Source organism: Corvus cornix, chromosome 3 (genome assembly GCF_000738735.6).
Source record: "Corvus cornix cornix isolate S_Up_H32 chromosome 3, ASM73873v5, whole genome shotgun sequence".
NCBI lineage: Eukaryota > Metazoa > Chordata > Aves > Passeriformes > Corvidae > Corvus > Corvus cornix.
This window is the reverse complement of record NC_047056.1, coordinates 42,424,853-42,447,573: the sequence shown is the minus strand read 5'-3', so window position 1 is coordinate 42,447,573 and position 22,721 is coordinate 42,424,853. Positions and strand designations below refer to the sequence as shown.

Here is a 22,721-nt window from a genome sequence, read left to right as displayed (position 1 = left end):
TGCAAATTTTAGATTTTCCTATGCTGACTTCAAATAGTAATACACTTCCTTTATCCCTATGTAAAGTCAGTATTTTTGTTTGGTTGCCTTTTTTTCATGTTGGGTTGGTTGTTTTATTAAAGAACTTTCCTCCAACTCATGCTTTCATACTCTCTAACATGTGGTTTTATATGTAATTCTCTACAGGAACTGTAGATGGGGATCATAATCAAGTTCAGAACACAATCACATTTCGGAACAAACGGTAACTGGAAGGACAGTCCAGTGGAAGTCACAATTTTCACAGTGTGTTAGTGTCATGCATTTTTGAATCCCAGCATTTTAAGACTACTGACAAAGCAGAAAACACAAAAGTTCCTTGGAAAGAGAGAGACAATGATATGAAAATGGTAAGATTGTCATTTAATTACCTTTGAAATGCTTAACTTACTTGAGAATGGAGCACATCTTCATACAGTGTATTACAGCAAACAAGATTCTAGACAGTCTTAAAAGTAACACAAGCAGAAAAATTTATGCACTGAAATTATCTCAGTGTCACAAATATTTTTAAAAGTTACAATACTTATTAAAAAGCTTTCAATAAAAAGTTTAAACACATTTAAGTTTCAAAAGAATATTTTGTACATTTTGGAAAAATATAACATTTACTTTACATAACTGAAACATAAGTTATAGTCTTTGTAGTTTGTAAGTTTCCATTATTCATACATTGTCTCATACATTTTCTTTTAATATATCCTTTTCTCTGGATTGTAAATCTAATGCAAAAGTATCATTATTCTGAAGAAAAGCTTGTTTCTGCATTAGTTTCCTGAAAAGTCCATTTGGATTTGCAAGTAATTCCTCATGCTTCCCACATTCAAGAATTTTACCCTGGCCAAGGACTGCAACAAAATCAGCATTTTGAATAGTAGACAGACGATGAGCAATAATTAGGACTGTCCTCCCTTCCATCAGCCGGTCCAGAGCTTCTTGCACTAGATACTCATTTTCAGCATCCAAAGCACTAGTAATGAAGGGGTGGGGACAGGAGAGAGAAGGATATTTGTTATTTTAAGACAGGTTGTTTTTGTATGTATTAGGCTTATTTTGCCAAGACTGCAAACCCTCTCTATTGGCGGTGAAGATGAACCGCTGGAACTGCAGGAAAGTTTTGTGAACACGCTTAGTGCTCACATCCAAGTTATTGGCATTACATAGTCTCATATGCAAAAATAAGCATGGAGAAATAACACCAAATTAAGTGGAAAAAAAAATCAGTTACACTGTAGAATAATCCTATCTCTTTTACACTAGGATCTAAGTTTAAAGTTACAAAAAATACTTAAGTAGATGTTTCAAAATCATGTTATATATTACAAATTTAACCCCATGAAAAATCACAATGTACCAGCTATCCTTTCTGCTTTGCATAAACAGCTTTTATTACAGGTCTCCTAACCAAGTCACACATTCTAGAAGGCACATTCTTTTTTGTGGGTAGAGAGCAATAAGGGGCTAGATAATGTATAATAACATGCAGAGAAAGAAGAGAGAACAGTTTGCAAATCTGAGTTTTAGAGGTACATAATTTCTAAGTTTCTTTTCCTTCTTACCTTGTTGCTTCATCTAACAGAAGAATTTTAGGATTCTGAAAAAGAAAGTAAAATTGGTTATAATAGCAATTAAACAAGATCTGAATATTTGTATAAATAGAGAACAGGATTCATATAGTTTAAAACTCCAAGTAAGAGTACTTACTTCATCAAAAGAACTGAGCATCATTCAAAGAGCTACTTCTAAGAAATCTAAATGCTAAGAGGACAAAACAGAAACAACACTCCTCCATTTTCAAATTTTCCAAACTAAAAGAGCAGAATACTATTCCCAGATAACCATTTGAAAGATACAAACTAAAGGGGTGAGATGATTTTTAAGGCATTCTTGGCAGCACTGTGGTCAAAAGTTATACATTCTTATGTGGCTCTTTTACAGAGGCTCAGCTACCCACTGCTTACAGTCAGTCTGCTATATAGAACTGTCTTAGTAATTAAAAGTAACAAACCCCTACTAAGAAGCAGTATTTCACCCACAGGTAAATTGCATAGTACTTAAGAACTAGCATTTAAGAACTTCTCCCAGTTAGATTATTAAAAAAAAAAAAAAACTGCCAGCACTCAAATCCCTTAGAAGAAGTCACTTCTGAATTACAGTACATAACCCAAACTTCCTTGATAAAGTTAGAAGTTTAAAGCTTTTACTCTCATCTGGGACAGATGGGGCTACTGCACCCCCAGCTACCCCAGTATATCAACTACTCATTTATTTTTTACAACCTTTTTCCTGCCACGAAATTAAGTCTTTAATCCCATGAACTGTATGAAATGCATGACTTGAAATACAATCAGCTTTTCAGCATTTGTGGTAAAAGAGAACTGGTATACTGAAATTCCTATTAACTGGGCATGCCAGAATGCTACAGACACCTGGGTGGCTTAACATGAATGTAGACTGGGTTCAGCAAGGATCAAAACTTCCAGCTGAGCATCAACATCAAACTGCCTCCCTGCAAGGCCCAGTGGCTGTTCCTGAACCAAACTCTTTGTCCTTTTGATCCTCAGAAGCCTCCTCAAATTTGTGCAGCACAGAGCCTGTCCTGAAGCTAGACCCATACCAATCTTTGAAGAAAAACATGACACAACATTGTGCCTGAAATACCATCTTGGCCCAAATCCAGGCCACCTCCCCTCAAAACTAAGACAAGGCATCTGAAGTACTAGTAAACTGCAATCCAGAAAAATTAACCCATGAATGACAGAGATTTGAACACAGAAGTGTCATATATGCATTTACTAGCACCACATTCTTTAAGTCTTCCTTCATCCTTGACATCATGTTATGGAAGTGGGCCATTACACAATGATTTAACATCAATCTTGGCAAGAACTATCAAAAAACATGGCTGAAAGATAGGAAGAAGCACTGACATTAGGTAAATTGTCATTAGTTAAGCCATTCAGCCCCTTCAAACTTCATTAACATCAAAGACACAATTCTCCTTTTTAAAAATATTTTCCTACCTCTCCCACTGAAAGACCTCCTCCTTTTTATTCCTTCCTGCCTCCCCCCAAGAAGTAGTTAAATAGTTGTTTGGATGCTGGCTTACCTTGAGCAGAGCTCGAGCAATCGCAATTCGTTGCTTCTGCCCACCTGAGGGAAAAGAATCAGTAAACTGAAACAGGAAAACAAATGCCACAACATTTTAACTGAATGCCTGGGCTGAGCAGAATTAGGCCCATGTACTTTAGTGGGGAATGGAGGTAATGAAGGGTGGATGCCTTTAATACTTATGGCAGGCTACAGCTTGGAGAAAAAAGTGGTAACAAAAAATGATGAAATTTTTACATCACTCAGAGAATCGAGATTTTTAAAATAAGCAACATAAAGACGTACCTGAAAGCAAAATGCCTTTTTCTCCAACTACAGTGTCAAATCCTTTTGGAAAATCTCTGATAAAACTAGCAGCATTAGCTATTTCAGCAACTTTCTGAATCTCCTCTGCAGTCACAGCAGAAGGATCCTCTGCACCATAGGCAATATTTTCAGCAATAGAACAGGAGAAGAGAATTGGTTCCTGACAAATGCAAACACATAACTAATATAGTGGATCTGTAATTGTATGCATGTTTTGTCTATTATCTCAAATAACATAAACCCCACTTACAAGACTCCACTTACAATATCCATACGAAGAATATGTAAGCTAGAGTTAGTTGAATTAAAAACTAATAAAAACCCCTCCTCCCCTAACACCAAAATGGATAGTGCAAACCAATTAAAAATTAAGTTGCCTTTTTAACTGACAAAACATAACTCTCAATTCCTAATATTTTAGGATGAGTTTAGGAAGATTCAAACATCAAAAAACCCTTCCTTTGTACTTTGCCACATATCACCATCATGGGAGGGATGGACCACCTCTCCTGTGAGGGAAGGCTGAGAGAGATGGGGCTGTTCAGCCTGGAGAAGAAAAGGCTCCTGTGAGACCTGACTGTGGTGTTTCAGGACCTAAAGGGGGGCTCTAAGCAAGATGGAAACAGACTTTTTGGCAGGGCCTGTTGTCATAGGACAAGGGGTGATGGTTTTAAACTAAAGGAAGGTTGGTTTAGATTAGATAAAAGGAAGACATTTTTTTACAATTCAGGTGGTGAAACCCCAAAAGAGGTTGCCCAGAGAGGTGGTGGATGCCCCATCCTTGGAAACATTCAAAGTCAGGCTCATTCAAGGATGGGGCTCTGAGCAACCATATCTAGTTGAAGATGTCCCTGCTTAATGCAGGGGGATTGGATTAGATGACATTTGAAGGTCCCTTCCAACCCAGAGAATTCAATGGTTTGCAACAATGATGATTCTTTTCTTAATCTCTACACGGATTTTATGGCATTATGTGCATTTAATTTGTATTAAAGCTTGCAACAGAGAACTGTGAGATAGAACAAGTGATGTGCAATGGGAAAATGTCTAAAACAAGGAAAGTGAGCTCTGTTTAAAAAATAGAGTCGTGTCCTTTGTATACCAGTAGGAACCTCCTACTGGTAATTTAAATGGAATACATTCATTCAAAAAAGAAAAGTGCTCATGTGGCAACAGGAAAATAATTTTTGCACAAAATCTTTTGGTGGCATTATTACATAAAGAAGTTGCTTTGAAATGCAACAAATACCCAGTTACCCTTATGCTGTTAACTAGAACAGCAGCCTAACAGTTAATGCACTGTGAAGTATCTGGGGAGACAAGGGAACGAACATTTTAATTGGCAAAATAGTTAATTTTTAAGACACCAATGACTTTCAGAGTTTGGAGGTTGCTAGGCAGGTGGCACTATCAGAGTAAGTGCCAACCATGCTGTATTTTCATGCTTTCCTAATGGAACTGTGTTTTCCTGGAAACTACTCAGAGCACAGAAGGTCAGTTTTTTAAATGGCTGTGTAAAATATGATTGTGTGACTTCCATCAATACAAGAGGCAATTAAGTGTTATGCTTTTTGTTACTTTCTTCAACAAATTATAGCAAACATTAGGTTGGTCATACCTACACAAAATTTACAGCAATTTACCTTGCAGTCTCCACATGCACACTTTTCTTCTAAACTAACATTTTGAATCTCTGTGATTATGTAAAAACAGACTACAGAATACCGGGACTAGCTCTAAATACTTATTTTTAGAACAAAGCATGTGCAACAGCAATTATGGTGAGATGGAAGGATTTCACTGAGAAGCAAGATCATGTCTTTTTAAAAAGAAGGGAAGTGAGGAAAAGCTAGTTGATCACAAAATTATTTCATCCACTTGCATTTCTTTTTTCATTCCTTACCTGACTTACTGTTCCAATCTTTGTTCTGAACCACAGTGGATTTAACTGACGGATATCAAAGCCATCGACGGTGATAGTACCTTAAGTAAGGAAACAGTCAAGTGTGTTTGACACATACTGAAAAGAGACTGAAGGAACAGCTGAGAATGACAACTCCTGAGGAATCAATCACACACTGTACTGGTGGATCAAAAATGCAAAGCTATGCATTCTGTATTCCCCAGAAGGGAACACAGACCTAAAGCACAGGAACCCCAACTGTTTATAAGGTTTATCTGAGATGCAAAGTATTAATTGTCACAAATGAGAGCAACACACAAACCATACCTGAGATAGGATCATACAGTCGCAGCAAAAGGGATACAATCGTTGATTTCCCTGTACCACTTGGGCCAACCAGAGCCATAACAGAGCCAGCTGGAATGGAAAGGCTGAAGTCTTTGAAAATTGATGTTTCTTGACGTGTTGGATATGCAAATTCAACATCTTTGAATTCCAAAGCACCTCTGAATACATCTTTGCCTAATGTGATTCCCTCTATATAACAAAGAATAAAATACAGAAATGTGAATAGAAACAAAAATTAGCTCAGTCCTCCTAGAACTTGCTTTACAGACACTCAGTAGAAATATCTATCTCCACATTCAATCTATGGATAACTGCAAGCCACAGCTCAGGACTGCAGTGGTTATATTTCAGCCATGAGCGAATCAGTGTGGTACACCAATCATTCCTGAATGCAATTGCAGGTTGCTACCAGCGCTGAACCTGTAGGCTACCTACAGCAAGAGGGAGAATTTGCATCTTGCTAATACCTAACCACTAAAAACAATCACTTCTTGTAGAATTATCTGAATTAGTAAACATACTATAAACAATTTAAGCTTTGTCAATTAGGAGCAATGAAATAAAAAGGCATTGGTGAAGGCCAAAGTCCCGCTACCATAGAACACAAAAAGATAAACATTGTGAATCATTTATTGCCCTTTCACCAAGCCACAAAAGTCACCTGAAACAACCTCCTCTGAACAAGAGCAGTTCTTGTCACTGGAATAAAGCTGCTGCTAGGTTTGTTACACTAACAGCCAATTTTGAGTTTTATTTTCTCCTTTCAGTGGAAAGCATATTTAATAAATTCAAATACGAATCAGAGGCCTAACTCTTAGGCAACAGTTCACTGAAACGAAAATTTCAGTTTGTGAAATTTTCCATGAATGAAACCACCATGAATGAACAACTACCAAAGTTAAATAAAACCAGCTTCTTTCTGGAACACAGCATTTGATTTAAACAATTATCTTAATATCATTACTAGAAAAAGCTGATAAATAGTTAAGACAAAGAAACAATATTTCTTCAAGCCCTGTTAAAATCCAGTGACACATATCCATACAAAGCAAACTAATTGGACAGTGGGGCTGCATTCCCAAAGGATGAAGTTCCCACCAGTTTTGTGAAAACTGGCAGTACTAGAGCAGTACCCGAGTCATGTTTGTTTGTACTAGAGAAACACAACTCAAACCCTTAATTCTTTTCCGATGCAGCACACAAGTAACTCCCAACTAGCCACAGCACATGGTAGCACATGCCAGTGTTTGGTTAAACAGTAACTGTGGATAGGAAACAAAGACACCCATCAGCAGAAATCAAGATTTCACTAGTCCTGCTTTTCTTTTTTCCAGGTTTCCATTTCTTCTCCAGGCTTTCAGTTTAATGGTAGTAGCATTGGAATGGAAAACACAAGAGCATACAATTCCAGATTCCTTCCTTGACTTTAACCTATGGACATACACATTGTAACTTTAATGTTTCCACAATGACCTGTAAACCTCCTTTTGGGAAAAGAAATGTATTTGCTAAATCCTGTGTTAGCAGCATAATTCTTATTATTACCACAGTAGCAAGTAATCACTTATCTTAAGTCTCAGTTCCAGTTATTGCACAGTCTATTCCATGGCCTGAAACACTGAAATCTACTGCAATACAGGAAGTCTCCTACCACAAGTCCTTCCTCTATATATCACTGTAAAAATATCTAACGTACTTGTCTCTTGTTTGGATTCTAGACGCAAGAAAAAAGACATTATTATTTGTTCCCAAGATACTTGTTCTCACCAGCAACAACCAGAGTTCTGCAAAAATAAAACCCTGCCCCCCCAAATAAGGAAGAAATGTGTGTAGTATTACTGCGAGGAGACAGGTGCAAATCACTCCAAAAGCAACACCTGCTGTATCTGCACATCCACACTATCCCAATAAGCAGAAGTCCCCCTATCAGCCCTACCCTTTACTTCCTTTTATTCCCTAGTCATGCCTCAGTCCCTGATTCCTATGGCAGAACAACTCAAAAACTCAGCTTAGTATGTGTTGTGGAAAGGCTTCAAACTTTGTGTTTGCAAGTTAGGATTCAAATCAACATGTCTTACTAAGGACTGGTTTTCACTGGATTAGTATGAAATGTTTAAACTTGAAATACTCTTAATGAAAACCACCTGGTTTTGAAAGCTTCTCTTTTCAGACTGATCATTTCTTAGCCATTAGAGATGAGCACGGTAAGCCTTTCAGTGGAAATATGAGATACAGCCATCTCAGAGCTCCTCCCTCCTCTCCTTTTTCTTCTTTCCACTCTTTTCACTCTAAAGCTGAATCAAGAGGAAGTAGTGATGACATCAACAAAAAATTCAAAAAAAGCTAGAAATGACCATGTCCTCTGTCACATAACTTAGAAAGTAATATGATTTAAAGTCATATTCGGAATTAAAGAAATAAAAAATAATTAAACCAAAAATAATTAATTAAGCCAAACTTTTGGCTTCTAAATTTTTTTATTAAGGGAAATTTTCATCATCTGTTTTGTACTTAGGCAAAGTCAGAAGGGTTATGACTATATCTAGTGTAAGTCAGAACTACCTGTAAGTATTACACATACCCTTCTAAAGTATTGCTGACCATTAAGAGAAAAATCAACCTTTAGACAGTAACAAACCAAGAACCCACCATCAAATGGAAGTTGGGGCTTCCTTTCAATAAGTTCCCAAAGACGTCCACCAGCACCTAGTCCTTTCATTAGCTCAGAATAAAAGGAACTCAGACCTAAACAAAAAGCAGAACAGTATTATGCATCTATATTGAATGGAAGACATAGAAGAGATAAAATTAGCATTATACTTTTCAGCAGCAGCATTAAAGGATCAGATGTGTAGGGGATCTTTTATTCCAACAAACTGTTAAATGTGTTAAATCCTATCCAGTCTCATTTGAGAGCTACCAATAACCCTTATTCACCATTCTTATTTATATCTGTAAAACAAATCACTCTGAAGAAAACAAAATGTTAATACACTTCATCTTATGTATGCCCTTTTTCATTCACCTGTCAGGAAGAACAGCATCCAACTATAGGAAAATAGCTTTGCATCCAACCAGCTATATTTCCAGATGATTCAGTAGAACAGAGCATTCTGCATGCTCTTTTTTGTCAGACAGGTTTACACTAGAACAGGGGAGCCTGACTGAGTCAGCCACAGCGGAGAGAGGGCACAAAACCTAAGGCTGAAGTGACACTTGAGAAGGTGTGTGGAGAATGGATGATGGAAAGAAATGTGTCTCCCATGCCAGTATGCTTCAAACCTTACTGGAGAAAGAAAAACCTAAGGACAAGGCCTGCACATAGTCCTAGGTCCCAGCTTTTAGCAGCTATGTGAATATCTTGAAGGTAGCTTAGCTGAAGGGCTTTCCTGCTGACATAAACGCAGAAACCAATATAGAACTAAAAATGGAGTAGTACATAGACAAAAGATGTCCAATTTCTTAATTTTCTGTGTGCCTTTCAAAAGAAAGACACCGATTTCATTATCTTTGAATTCCAACAGAATAAACATACTTACACCGTAAAATGCTTACAGTGTTAAGAGTTATTTCAGGAGGGCAGAAAACCCAAGGCATATATAAAAAAATATGTATATCTAAAAATATATATATATATTTTTATTTATATATATATATATATACATATATATATATATAGGGTTTGTTTTTGCAGAGCAACAATCCCAACTCAAGGTTTTTAAGCGTAGGCAGGGTGTTTCATCATGTTGCTGCTGAGGACTACCTGAAAGCAATTTTTATAGCAAATTGCTATTTTATAGCAAATAAAAGTTAATTCAGTGAGATTTTTAGCAGTGCTTCTAATCTTCGTTTATTTAACATTAGCTTGTCCCATGTTTTCAAAGTGCCAGATATCTCTCCATTGAGCAAACTTCAATGATTTAAGCAGAGAAGAAAGGGGGCTGGTAGTTGGAATGGGTGCCACTGGAATTTTGACATACAAGGAAGCAGGTTTGTTAAATTTTGCCCTCAGGCACATCTTTGTGCTCCCCATGATAGCAGGCCTAGTCTTAAAAAAGAAAACTACCGGCAAGCTGCATTGCCCTCCTAGTCTATCAGAAGTAACAGACTCAGTTTAAAGAAGAATGCTTCCAGTTAGTTGTCAAACTTCCAAGCAACTTATCTTCATTTTTGCCTGTATGCAGTCATGAAGACAGCTCTGTCAAAAAGATGAACATCTTGTTGCTGGGCCAGTAGATTACAGAGTGTGGGCTTCAAGGAGGAGTCAGTGAGTAAGCAAAACCAGAAGGTTAGCACCACAGTGCAGTATTCTGCTGGCACTTTGTTTACTCTCCTAGTTGAGGACACTCTATACTGAGTTACAGCTAAATGCTATACACAATACAGCAAGTACCTTAATTTAGACCTGAAGAAAATTAAAGTAATATATGCTGTCATATGCCCACATTGAAAAAAACCAACCTTTATTTTGGGGAAAAAGAAGGCTTATATTAAGTTATTGATTATTATTTTCATTAACTCTTCAGAAAAAAAATTATGATTTCTTGAAAAGTTCATTTGGAAGACTTTTTAAGAAAGTCAGGTCTTTTGAGAGCTTCTTCCCTCCCGCCCCTATAATGACTGTAATGCTTTGAAGTGAAGAAAATCTAATTTCCCATTCCATACCTCCAATGCTTATTCCAACCCAGAAAGCATACATTAGGAAAGATGAGAGTTCACCAACTGTCATGTAAGCACTGCCCATTAGTAATCCACCTTTGTATAACACTGAGAGGACAATTAGGTTTCCAGAAAGCCCAGTCTAAAGAAAAAGGAAAAGGCAGATTTTGTCACATACATCTTAAATTTCATCCTCTAAAATGTTGTCTCAGAATTTTCCTTGTAATAAAAAGAACTCTCACACTATAGGTATCTAGGCTTTTGGAGAAGTGAGGTAAATTCAACAATTCTAGCGTAAAGCCAGCCAACAGCCAGCCAGACATCCAGTGGCACTGTGCTATCCAACAGGTGTTCAAAAAGCAAGCAACTCTTTTTTGGCTTTTTTTCCCCAAGGTGGAAAGGAACACTAAACATTATTCTTAACCATCGTTACCAAGGAAGAATTGGTCGTCGGCAGTTATGTTCCACTTTTAGAATTCGATTAAACAAAGTTATGGAAAAATCCAAGCCTCCCTCCCCTACCTGTGCACTCCCCACCTCCCTATGCATTGATGCTCCTCTCATCAGGGAGCCAAACCTCTAAATGCAAAGGGCAGGGGAGGGTTTCCACTGGTATAATTCCTTGAATAGAAGGTGTGGCCTCAGAGAAGTAGTCCCCAGCTATGGGGTGTGGGGCAGAACTAGAGGCTTAAAGTAACTTTATCATATCATTTTATCTTGAAATGCAGTTTCACAGCAATTTTGACTGATTTAAGTCCAGTCTTCCCACAGTTTTATGTAGGTTCAATTTATTCTCAATCATTTACTTGCAGATTTCTAAGTATCATCAGGAGTTTTGAAACAATTGACACTTTGCATAACATGGTTGGCTTACTTTCATTAAAATATACTTACTGCTCCAAAGAAGCCTGCCCGAGCTAGTGCTTCTTTTTTACCCAGCTGTAGCACATAATCAACTTTATTTGTATACTTCTCCATTTCAGCCACTTCTTGCCCAAAAGCTCGAACTGTTCTGATGTTTCCGATACGCTCTTCAGCTAACTGCATAGAAGCAAAGCACAAAACAGATGCACAGAGACACACAATTTGAAATGCTTACATTACAGAACATCTGAAAGTTAAACCAATATCACTTCACTAATCTACATATCTTTGGATAGCACTGTAAAATTTCTCATGCCTTCCTCTCCCCACCCCAACTCCCTTTTTTTAAATTCTATTAACTTAAAAGCAAACTGCATGCCCAGGCAGTTTTAAAAAACCTCAAGATTGTCTTAAGTGCTAGCAGAGACAGAAGAATATAAAAGTAGGGTTAAAAAATTTGGTGTGAACAACACCCATAGGGAAATTACTACTCACAATAATTTGCAATAACAACGTGGGAAGAGAAAAAATAAAGAATATTCTGTTCCATACTAAATCATGCAAAAAAGCCTGCAGTTATTTCCTAAAACAATTCCACTCATTTGATCAAAGCAATGCTGGGAATTAATTTAGCCCAACTACTAATGTCTCATTTCAACTCAGTATTTTAACTTCTAAACAGCAAAGTATTAATTCTAAAATACCTGAATTGTAACCAATTACACTAAGTTGTTAATGGACACTGTGATGGTCTTAGAAAAAACAAGTCTCCCTTTTGTAAGTAAAAGTATGATATAAAAATATAATTCTCCTTCTTCCATCCCCCATTCAACCTGAAAATTTGAATGGAGCAACAATTGCTTGTTCATATGAAGTCCCACACCTGGTTTACAAAGGCACGAGCTTCCCATCAACAGAGTCTGAGGAAGACAAACAGAAGAGGGCTAATCTTCCTTTTGCTCAGTCCTACAAAGGACATCCCAAGTTTATAACAGTTGACAACTGTGACTGTTTTAACTAGAGCTTTCCTAATTATATTTCTATGCTTTATAAAAAATGTTTCCCCACCCTAAACCTTTCAGTAAAATGTTTAAGAAACAGGTGCCATAAACATTTAAGAGCTGAGAGGTCAAGCATCAGGGATGCATTCCAGAGACGGACTTGGTAGCAAAGGAAGCATCCATCTAGGATGCTCCTGATAGCTTTAAGCTCAAAACCATAATCCAAGAAAAGTGTTTTTCAAACCTAGGTACCAAATTACACAAGACTTCATAGGCTGGCTTTTTTTATGCTCTCACAAAGCTAAAGTCTAACCTCCTTACAGTTTCCTACATTTCCAAATTCTCAAGGCCTAGTATCTCTGCATTATATTGTTATGGACAAGGGAAGCATGGTTGTTTTTGAGATCTATGAGTAAGCGTTACTGACATTTACCTTTCATACTACTCAGGTGCAAAACTACAGGGTCAGAACTAACAGTACAGTTGTCTTCAGAAGATCTGTAACTTCAGAGATATTAACCTAAATACACTAGAGCAACTTTAAAGTTAACTAGAAAGGTTACCTGAGTTGCTTCTGCAAGAGAATCTTGAGTCATTTTAGTAAGTTTTCGCAAGTATCTGCCATAAATCACAGCCACGACAGCCAAGGGTGGCACAACACTCAGTACAAATGCAGCAAGGCTAGGGGACACAAAAAACTAGAAGAAAAAGGTATTGTCAGAGTTTAGCATTCAGATTAAAAATAATCCCTGGAGTACTGAAGTGCAACTTCCCTTCCTACTTTTCTAAAACCAGGAGGGATTTAGTGCTGCCATGCTTTCATTTATCATGTTTTAATTCTTTTCCAGGCAAAATATCCATTCTTCCACAGCATTTGGGAGGTTAGAACAAAGGACTATAAACAAAGCCATCTGGATTTAATTTCTAGCTTTCTCACTGGTTCACTGTGTGGTCTTAGTCAAGCATCTTAACCTGCCAGTAAACAGGCCTACCAGGAAATCTCTTGGGGATGCTGAAAGACATAAGCTATTACACAGTTTCTAAAGTGCTTTCACAACTATTAAATAGGTGGTGTAATACAGAAACTGTGAGTAGAGAAATATCATACAGTACTTCTGGGTAACTGAGGAACAAATAGATGGAGCCACCAGTACTCCCTGACACCCACAAATGGGTGGAACAGTGTATTTAATTTACTACTGCAAATCTTACCACTTGTAACAATCATCATCAACGCACCTAAAGAGGTTCTCTTCATAAGATTTATTGAAATTAGATCTAGTGTGTTTTAATTTCAACTTGCTTTCTGTATTGAAAACAAAAATCTCCAGAAAAATTCAAAATCAACATAATTGACAGGCTTTATAATAATTTCATAATAATATCTTCTTTCTGGGCAAGCTTTTATAGCCCACCTCTTACAACCGTCTCATGGCAGTATTTTGGAGCAGAATGCATTCTATAAAGTTATCTCATTTTATCTGTGGTAAGATAAAACCTTAGACTCTCTTTGTAAGAGAGTACAGAAAGCCATAATTCTTATCAGTGACAAAATATTAAAGCTTTAAAGCTTCATAGTGGAAACTCTTAACAGTTTCTAATAATGACAATATTGGAAGCTTATTTTTATGAGGAGACTATTTGCTATCTGTTTTTAACTCCAGGTAGACAGCAGAAACTACTACACCTTCATTCAAGATAATTGCAATCAATGCATAAGCATAAAAAAATTAATGCCACAAAAAAAACCATCAAGAGAAGTCAGATTTTCATGTAAACCAACTGACCACCAAGGAATATTAACTGATGCACTGCACTGAAGCCTTCATTAACAGGCTTTCTACATAAATATATTCTTTACTGACAGACTAAAGCAGGAAGACTAGTGCTTGTAAAAATCCTCTGCATTAATTAAATATGTGATGCTGCCTTTGCTCACCTAGGCTTTAACCAGAATCAACCAACTTTAATGATTTTCATATCAGGCCCTTCTTACCATATTTTACCAACAACCACGGGAATGTTATCACTGATTTTAGCATCTCCAGTAAGAATGGAATTCAGCTATTTGCCTACTACATTTTGCTTGATAACTTTGGGTAGCAACAGTAGTTAATTTCAATCCTTCATCCTCCAAATTTTGCTTGTGAGTAAATATCAAGTGGCTGGCTACAGGCACATCACCTATTGCAATAATCTCTGCATCAGTTGTAGATAACCAATGAAATACACTTGCATCCAAGAGCACACAATTGTTCCTGGACTGACTCAAACTCACACTCACCTAACAGAACAGAAGCAAATGTGAAACTACAAGAAGTGTCAAGCAAATAAGAGACCACCATACCATCATTCCAACCCCCACAGATGCTTGTGCTCCGGCCCTGAGCCCATCTGAAAGGTTTTCAGTCACTGAGCGGCCCAAGAGGGCTGTATCTGAAGATAAGCGGTTTATCAGCTCTCCTGTTCTGCTCTTGTCAAAAAAAGCCATTTCTTGCTTCACAATAGAGGAGAACGTGGTTGCTCTCAAACGTTTCACAATTCTTTGTCCTGTCAGAAACATAAGTCAGTCAAGCATGACACAAGAGGCTTTACACAGACACCAACAACATAAAAATCACAGGATTGTAGAGCACTGAACAAAGCACATTACAGGGAAGAGAGTCTGGTAAGATCTGTCACATGAGATTTTTAAGATGTCACCTAACAGTAAATAAAATTGAGCAATCATTCCAGCATACTTGTCTTTGCACTATTAGTTTACCTTTCCTCTGGTTAAAAAAAGCTACTGATTCCAAGATCATCTTTTGGCCATTGCCAAGAATTTATTTAAGATCATTAGATATCCTGACTCTGCAAAAAACAAGATGACTCTCAGTACCACTTTTGCTTCTGTTTTTACCTGCAGTCTGCATGAGGTAGACACGAGTAGCATTAGCAGCAGCACCACATAAAAAGATTCCACTTAGCAAGGCACACAGGCTGGTCAGGCTGTCAGTGAAATCCTCACTGGGATTTGTATAAATAATGTCAATAACTTTCCCCATAAAGAAAGGGGCTGACATGGTAATGACACTGGAAACTGCCAAAAAGCCAACAGCAGCTGCAAATCAACAAGAGAAAGGAAAGTTATTCTGAAGTTACAAGTTCATTAATAGTACAAATGAAATGATTTTTCAATTGAAATTTCTATTAAGTTTGCAAGTGCCAATTGAAATAATCAGCACTCTTTCACACCCAGTTCTGAAAGGGGTATTTTAAGCCACTGTATAAATTAACCTAGGCAAGGCACATTTTAAGACTCTGAAAGCCTCTGTATTCAATCACAGTCCTGGAATCACTTCTCTTGTCTAATCTTCAACAGCACCATCCAACAAAGATAACTTTTCACAGGTGTCACTCTTAGAGAGCATTGGCAGTTACCAAATTCTCACACACAATCCTTCAGCTCCTGTTTCGTTTGGATTTTATTATTAATGTTTGTTACTGTATGAAAGCTTCCAGTTGTCTGTTTTTGAGATAACAATGGACTGAAGTAAAGATCTCATCTGAGAACCATTTAACCACGCAATTTTATTGGAGGAAAAAAAAAACCAACCCAAAAACCAAAAATCCCCCATAATTTTATTTCCTCTTGACTGATGGATTTTATAAACATTCATTTTGTTTTACTCTTTACTATTGTTGGTCTAAAAGAAAAATAGCCTAAGTCTTAATTAGAAGTACATTAGCTGATAAGCAGAGCTCTTGAATTCCAGTTGCAGGATCACCCATGGAACAACCTGTGTCGCTCTTTGAGGGTGTATCACAAAGTATGAAAATCACACTGGACCAAAACTCAGCCTTTTGAGCTTAAATCTGCAAAGAGATTTCTTGAGCCAAGAACACAGTTTAATTCTAAAAAGGCAAGCCAAGCTTGGAAGGCTGAGAGCTAGAAAAAAATCACATCTTAATTGAAAACTGAACAAATTTGATATGAAAACCACTGAACCACAACAAACAATGATATTTATATAGCATCATTTTCCAAAAACCAACCACACACTTAAAGCAACCATTCATAGGATTGCTACAAAACTTCTAGCAAATAATGCCTTTGAAGACAAAAATAGACTGTGTTGAAAGTCCTGACATTTAGTTGCATTCTACTGAGCTTCTTGTATCACTTCTATGATGAAGACAGCGGCCAGCCTACCAGCATCACACTGCTGTAAGCAATATTTCTAACACCTGACACAGATAGTCTGACGCCTCTTACCACCTCCACACACACGTGGAAAGTTTTGTCTCAGTTTTTACTTGAAGTGTAAATACAGCTGTGTAAAGAAGAATTCAGAGTACAAAAAATGCATACCTGCAGCCTGTGCTTCTTATTCAAGATTTGTTTGCAATCTTTCCCTTGTGTTACACTCAGGCCAGCAAGTGTGTGAAAGATACAGGATTTGGATCTTTAACTTGAAGCTATAGAAACTATAAGAAACCAGAGGAGAAAGGGAAAAACCTTCTGCTGCAAACTTATTGATCTATGCCATAGGCACATCTCACAAGGATGTTACTTACTAGCTAAAAATTCATGAATGACCTTACTAACAGGTTGGCAGCACTGGTGTATTCAAACTGTAAAGCAGCAGGGAAAAACCCAACAAAACTCAGGTCATTTCCTGTCAGAAAAAGCTGGTTGGTCTCCAAGGCAGCTGGAGATGGACAAAAGCATTGATTATAAGCACAGTACTGCACGGCAGCTCAGTGTTCATTAGTTCAGACAATTTCTCAGTTACGGATGGAACAGTACACCTGAACTGCAGATACAAATATTCACAGAAGGAAGAAGACTGTATGGCTAAAAACCCCCATATGTTTCTGTCCAGTGGCTTGAATTTATCTTCAGCTCTTCTTCATTCAAACTAGCACGGGTTTCACTGTAATTACTTCCAACAGCCTTAACTGAATGAAGAGCAAATACTAGTACCTAAAGCAATCTGAAAACTACTGAACTAAGCAACATACCTGTCTTTATTAATTTAATCACAAATCACATGCAAAATAAGGTTCCCTAGTTGAGACTCTCATCTTGATTAGACCAGCAGACCAACTAGAAAACAGCACAGTTGCCAAGGGGCTGCTGTTTTTTGTTTGTTTTAAAATGTTGACTAGTTGAAAAAACGGGAACCAGCAAACACTCTTTCCATCTCCTCCTTCAAAGGAGCTCTAATGGTGATAACTGGCTGAAGGGAGGAGTTCAATGTGTTCAGAAACCAGATATGAAGACACTCCAGTGACACTGAAGGTTGCTGCTGATAGAAAAAAAAAGGTCGGAGTAAACTCTATAGTATTAGTTTCACATGGTTTACTCTGTTACCCACAAAATTACATCAAACAAAGCTTCCAAAATACACCCTTTTATTTTTTTAAGTAATTTTTTTTGTAGGCGATGCGATGACAGTAAAGAAAATGCGAGGCAGATCAGCGGAACTTATAAAACCAGGTCTGCAAAGTAGTAACAGAAGGCAAGCTGGCTGCAGCAGCAGCTGAGCAACCCTCTAAGAAACATTAGGCAAACATTTTGCTTGTCTACTTGCACAGAAATCCAGACTGCTGTACAAAGTGATGCTTTTATCACTATTAAGATCAACACACTTTCTGTTAAGGCCAACATGGGCTTGCCTCTTGACAGCAAACCTGCAACTTCCTTCGAGGACAAGGTATTGGTTGCCAAGTGATAAACTGGGATGTTTACAAGCAATAACTAGGCAGAGGTATCAGAAACCTCTCTTCAGAATGCAGACTAAGTGACTCCAAAGAGTCATCAATTAATTTTCTACACACAAAACCACCACTAAGACAGAGAATGTTTCTAATTTTGCTGGTTCTTACCAGAGCACCTTTCTCACCCAGTATAGTATGTGGAAGTGTACGAAGACAAAATACTTGCAAGCCTGTTTGGAGAGGGGCTGTTTTAAAGACAAATACATAAGGATTTTACCCCAGATGAATTAAAATCACCCAAGTCAATCAGGGATGAAAGACAGAAAAATGAGGTATTGATGATATCTGGCAGTGCACAGTAACCCAGCAACAGGTCACCCTAGTTAGTTTTTACTACTCCATAAGCTATGAATGTTACCTCCTGAAATCTTTTAAGTACTGTACTGGTTTCATTGAAATATGGGGGCTGGCAGGTCAGAAGCAAGCTTTGGATTCGTGAGAAATATCCTTCTACCAGTAACAATGAATGTCTGTCCTTTTACAGTTATCTGTGCAGTTTTATTTAATACACTGGGATTTTATTAGCTTAACGCTGACTGGCTTTCCACAAGAGCATTTGGAGGGATGAATAAAATCGACCACATTATGACGTGCATTCAGAAAGATCAGGCTCTTCATTTGTTCTTTAACGGGAGAAAGATGCACTGGTAAATTTTGTATTTGTTGGTCGAATAAAGTTCATTTCCTCTTGGTGGACCCTGGTCCATAATATTTTTGGGTATCAACCCTGTAAAGAATCAGCTCTGCAAATACTTACTTTAAGATAAAAATCTTCTTCCAGAGTACACTGTAAGCACTTAAGGATGTTCTGTATAGTTCTAGGTTATGAGTGGTGTGGTTTTCTTTCTGTGTTAAAGTAAATTCATATATGGCATCTACACTGCATCTATTATTATGCAAGAACGTTTTAGCACCACCCTTCTTACATTGTTAAGAACAACTGTGTTACTGTGCTCAGAAAAAAAAAATACAGTTCACAAAGTAACAGAAAAACTCTAGGTTTACAGGAGAGAGTACGGCTTCTTTTTTTATTGTGCATTTAACAGTAAAGCATTTAACTTGTTCATATTTACCTTGTATAGAAGACTAGCTAGTCTAGCTAGTACTCCTAGCTCCACAATTTATACAAATGTATAATGCAGCAACAACATTCCCCAAGGAAATTAAGCTCTAAGCACCTAACTGATCACAGTGATAAGCAGCTACTGTTTCTGCAATGTCTTACTTAAGTAGCTTCGTTAACAGTTCACCACCAGTTTAAAATAAGCAACTGTCACCAATTTTAATCCATTGGAAAGCAGCTATTACAAATTTGCCAAAAATATCAAATAAAACTTATGAAATAACATTTCTTGAATGCCTCTAAAGAAGACTTGTGTACAAAACAATCCTTCTTACACGGTGCACAGATAGTTTTATACAGGGAAAGGGCACACTTTGCTATGGAATTAAAAATTTCAGAGTTCCTTGCGCTTACTTTACAATTCAATAGAACTATTGTTTCCTTCGAGTGTGGTTTGGATAAAGTGCAACAGACAGATTCTCATGGGGAGAAACAAGGAGGCAAGAGGAAATAAAAGGGATCATTTTGAAAAGGCATTTTTGTGGTCTCACACACAGCAGGATGTAATAATTTCAACAATGGCCCTGTCCTCTTCCCCAGGAACTGAATTTAACTGAAGATGCAGGTTTACCTTACCTGACTACACCAGATCAGCCAAAGAATTCCTACAACTACTCCTCTCCTTTGTTAAACCTGGGAGGTATTACAGGATTTACAAACTCCTAATCACTACACAAAACTGTGGTCACTAACAGAGTGAATTCCCACCATAGTATTTAGGCTTCTTTTTACCACTTTAATGCCAAGCAACAAAATTCAACACACATGTCCCATTTAAAATATATTCATAGCTCTACCCTGCTGTAGAAGTAACTGGACACAGAACATATTACACTGATACTTTTTTCTTTTTTTTTTCTTTTTTTTGACAGCATGACCTTTGATACATTTATTTTCATTCCTAGGAGCTTCCAGAGGGTCAGAAGCTCCTTCTGCAAGAGGTGCTGTGTGCCAGTGCACTGGAACTCCAGGCCAGAGTACATCGCTTCTTCCTGAGCCATTGGATGATGAGGAGGCCCTGCACAGCAAGATGGGACCTTCTCCTCTGGTGCCAATCACAATGGGAGCAGGTCACCTTCACCTCTGTACCAGCACCTCATCAGCTGACACCATTTCCCCAGCGCACCAAGATGGGTGAAGCTAGTCTCACTCAACTTCCTCATAAATCATCCTCTGCTCCCACTGTCTTCCACTGTCCTCACGGCAACCACTTCACCTTCTGTGACTGTGAATTTCAACTCACAACTGCTATGAGCAGACAGACCACCACATGGAATCCCAGAAAAGGTACACAGCACTCCACACTGGTGCTGCTACACCCCTATGTTACCAGCCATTGGTTCTATAAAAGAGAAGAAAATCCAGAAGAACTCAACCTTCCTGCAGAACTAAACAGCACCTGTAGACCTCTGAAGAAATCTCACAGCTTTTGCTTACTGGTTATGTGGGCTGGAAGAGGAAATTAAATGTTTTACCCTTGGTTCATTGTTTCATATAGTGAAACCATTAACCTTCCTCTTTTTCTGAATGCAGGAAAACCAATACTGAGTTTCTGAGGGCTAGTTTCTCAGTACCAAGCTTCAACAGGAAAAAATGCAACATATTTTAACATATTTTAAATACAATCGGTAGATGCAATTTCCCTACAACCACCTACAGTGCATTTTACCCATATTTGTTATCCCTCCACTCTATAACGACCAAAAGCATTTTCCTTGTTAGCTTTTCCATCAGTCCACCTAATTACAACTTAACAACAAAAGTTTACACTTAAGTAGGGTGTCAAAAAAGAATACTTTTACATAAATTCACTCCTCTCCCAGAATGAAGACCAACTGAACACTGAAGAGCAGCTATTACATTTCCATATTTTTTACATCCTCATGACTTGATACATCAAGTTGTTGTGTTAGGGTTTTTTTAACTTTAATTCAAGCCATTTTGTTATCTCAAAAGATAAAACTGCATGTAGCTGATTTTTAGTAACTGTGATAGCTGATTACTTAGATAAAACCATCAGAAGACTGCACAGATTAAGGATACTTTGCTCTATTTCAAAACATAATTACAAACAAGCATACCATACCCTGCCTGTGATAAACAAGCTGACAGTGAGTGCCCAGTAGAGTGAACTAAATAAAATTTTCAGTTATTTAGAAGCCTTGGGTCCTAAAAGCCATCCTTAAAATAGCTGATTTATTTAAATGGGAAAACCACAGACTTTTAAAACTTCATTGTAAAATCAGCAGGTAGTCTAAAATCTATAAACATTCATTTGGATCCAAATTATGTTGACTATATAATACCAACATGTAATGAAATTCTGTAAATATCCACTCTAAATAAAATCTTGTGCGAAGTATTTGTATTTCACAAACCACCTCTAACTACCTCACCTCTCTTCTCTCAAACACCATTTACCCATTCCATAGGAACTACCTAAATTTTTGCAAGACTACAGGCCTTTCACTGCCATGATAGTGCACATACTGTCTACCAATAAAGATGCTTAAAAAACCCAAAGCACATAATAATTCGACATTGTTTTCTTAGCAACAGCTATTATCCTATTAACCCATGAGAAGAATGTCAAGAAAAGTTCGTTTATACTCTGTTGAAAATATCAGTGTTAGAGGTGTAACTTATACAACCATGGTGTTTTGACTTCACCACACAGACACTAGAAAATAAACAATACTCAAAACATCTTACAAAAGTTTTAAGCAAAACAATTATTGGGGGAGAGAATTCCCATTTATTAAAAAAAAAAAAAAGCTTCGGGGTCCCCTTTTTACTTCATTTCATAGAGTCTTGGGCCCAAATTTTATTGCAGGTGGATTGCAAAGCTAGCACTGAACACGCACAGAGGCACTAAACAAATGGAACCGAGTTCTGTTAACTTCCAAAACTTTTGCCTTCCCTTCAAAAACCAACAGATTAAGAGATGGCAAAGTGAGAAGAGGGGGGAGAATGCATGTTTTTGGCTTTTCACACGTATGGAAGGCTCGCTCCAAGATTCCGCGCTGTGCTGGGATGCTGCCAGCTGGGCCGGTTCGCCAGGGAAACAGGACCTCCTGCTTCGCCCCGGCGGCGGCCGCTCCGGGGGCGCACCCGGCCGCACACCTCGGCCCCCGGCAAGCCCTCCGGGCGGGGCGCCCGCCGTCCCCTCCCGCTCGGGCAAAGCCCCGGGGCGGCCCCGGTACCTGTCAGTCTCCGACGCTCGGGGTGCGCCAGGGCCAGCAAGCCTCCCGAGCCTCGAAGCGCCGGCGGGGAGGCCCGCAGACCCCCGCGGCGGCCTCCGTGCCCGCCGCGGTGCTCAGGGAGCGCGGGACGCCGCCCGCTGCCGCCGCGGCGGGGAGGAGGCGGCGGTGGTAGGACGGGGAGCCCGGCGACAGCGGCGGCAGCGGGGGTGCGCCCCCGCACCTGCCGGGCGGGCGCGGCGGGGTGCGGAGCGCTGCGGCCGCGGCGGCTGCCCGAGCCCAGGGGGGCGGCGCCGCCCGGCGCAGCAGCGGCAGCAGCCAGGGCAGGCGCGGCGCGTAGCCCGCCATGCGGCCGGCGCGGCACCCGAGCTACTGCTGCGGCCGCAGGTCCCCGCCGCGCG

General features: G+C 38.7%; 1 protein-coding gene across 1 annotated transcript; it reads right to left on the bottom strand.

Moving 5' to 3' along the window:
- Positions 1-379: 379 nt before the first annotated feature.
- Positions 380-22,469, bottom strand: ABCB10 (ATP binding cassette subfamily B member 10). Its single transcript, XM_039569574.1, has 13 exons — positions 22,324-22,469; positions 15,134-15,334; positions 14,579-14,781; positions 12,795-12,929; positions 11,261-11,407; positions 10,373-10,508; positions 8,357-8,452; positions 5,687-5,896; positions 5,360-5,439; positions 3,436-3,616; positions 3,149-3,192; positions 1,599-1,633; positions 380-1,009 (listed from the first exon to the last, which is right to left on the bottom strand). Exons 2-13 carry the CDS (start codon positions 15,294-15,296, stop codon positions 718-720), a joined length of 1,722 nt encoding a protein of 573 aa, XP_039425508.1. The 5' UTR covers positions 15,297-15,334; positions 22,324-22,469; the 3' UTR covers positions 380-717.
- Between the last annotated feature and the right edge of the window lie 252 nt (positions 22,470-22,721).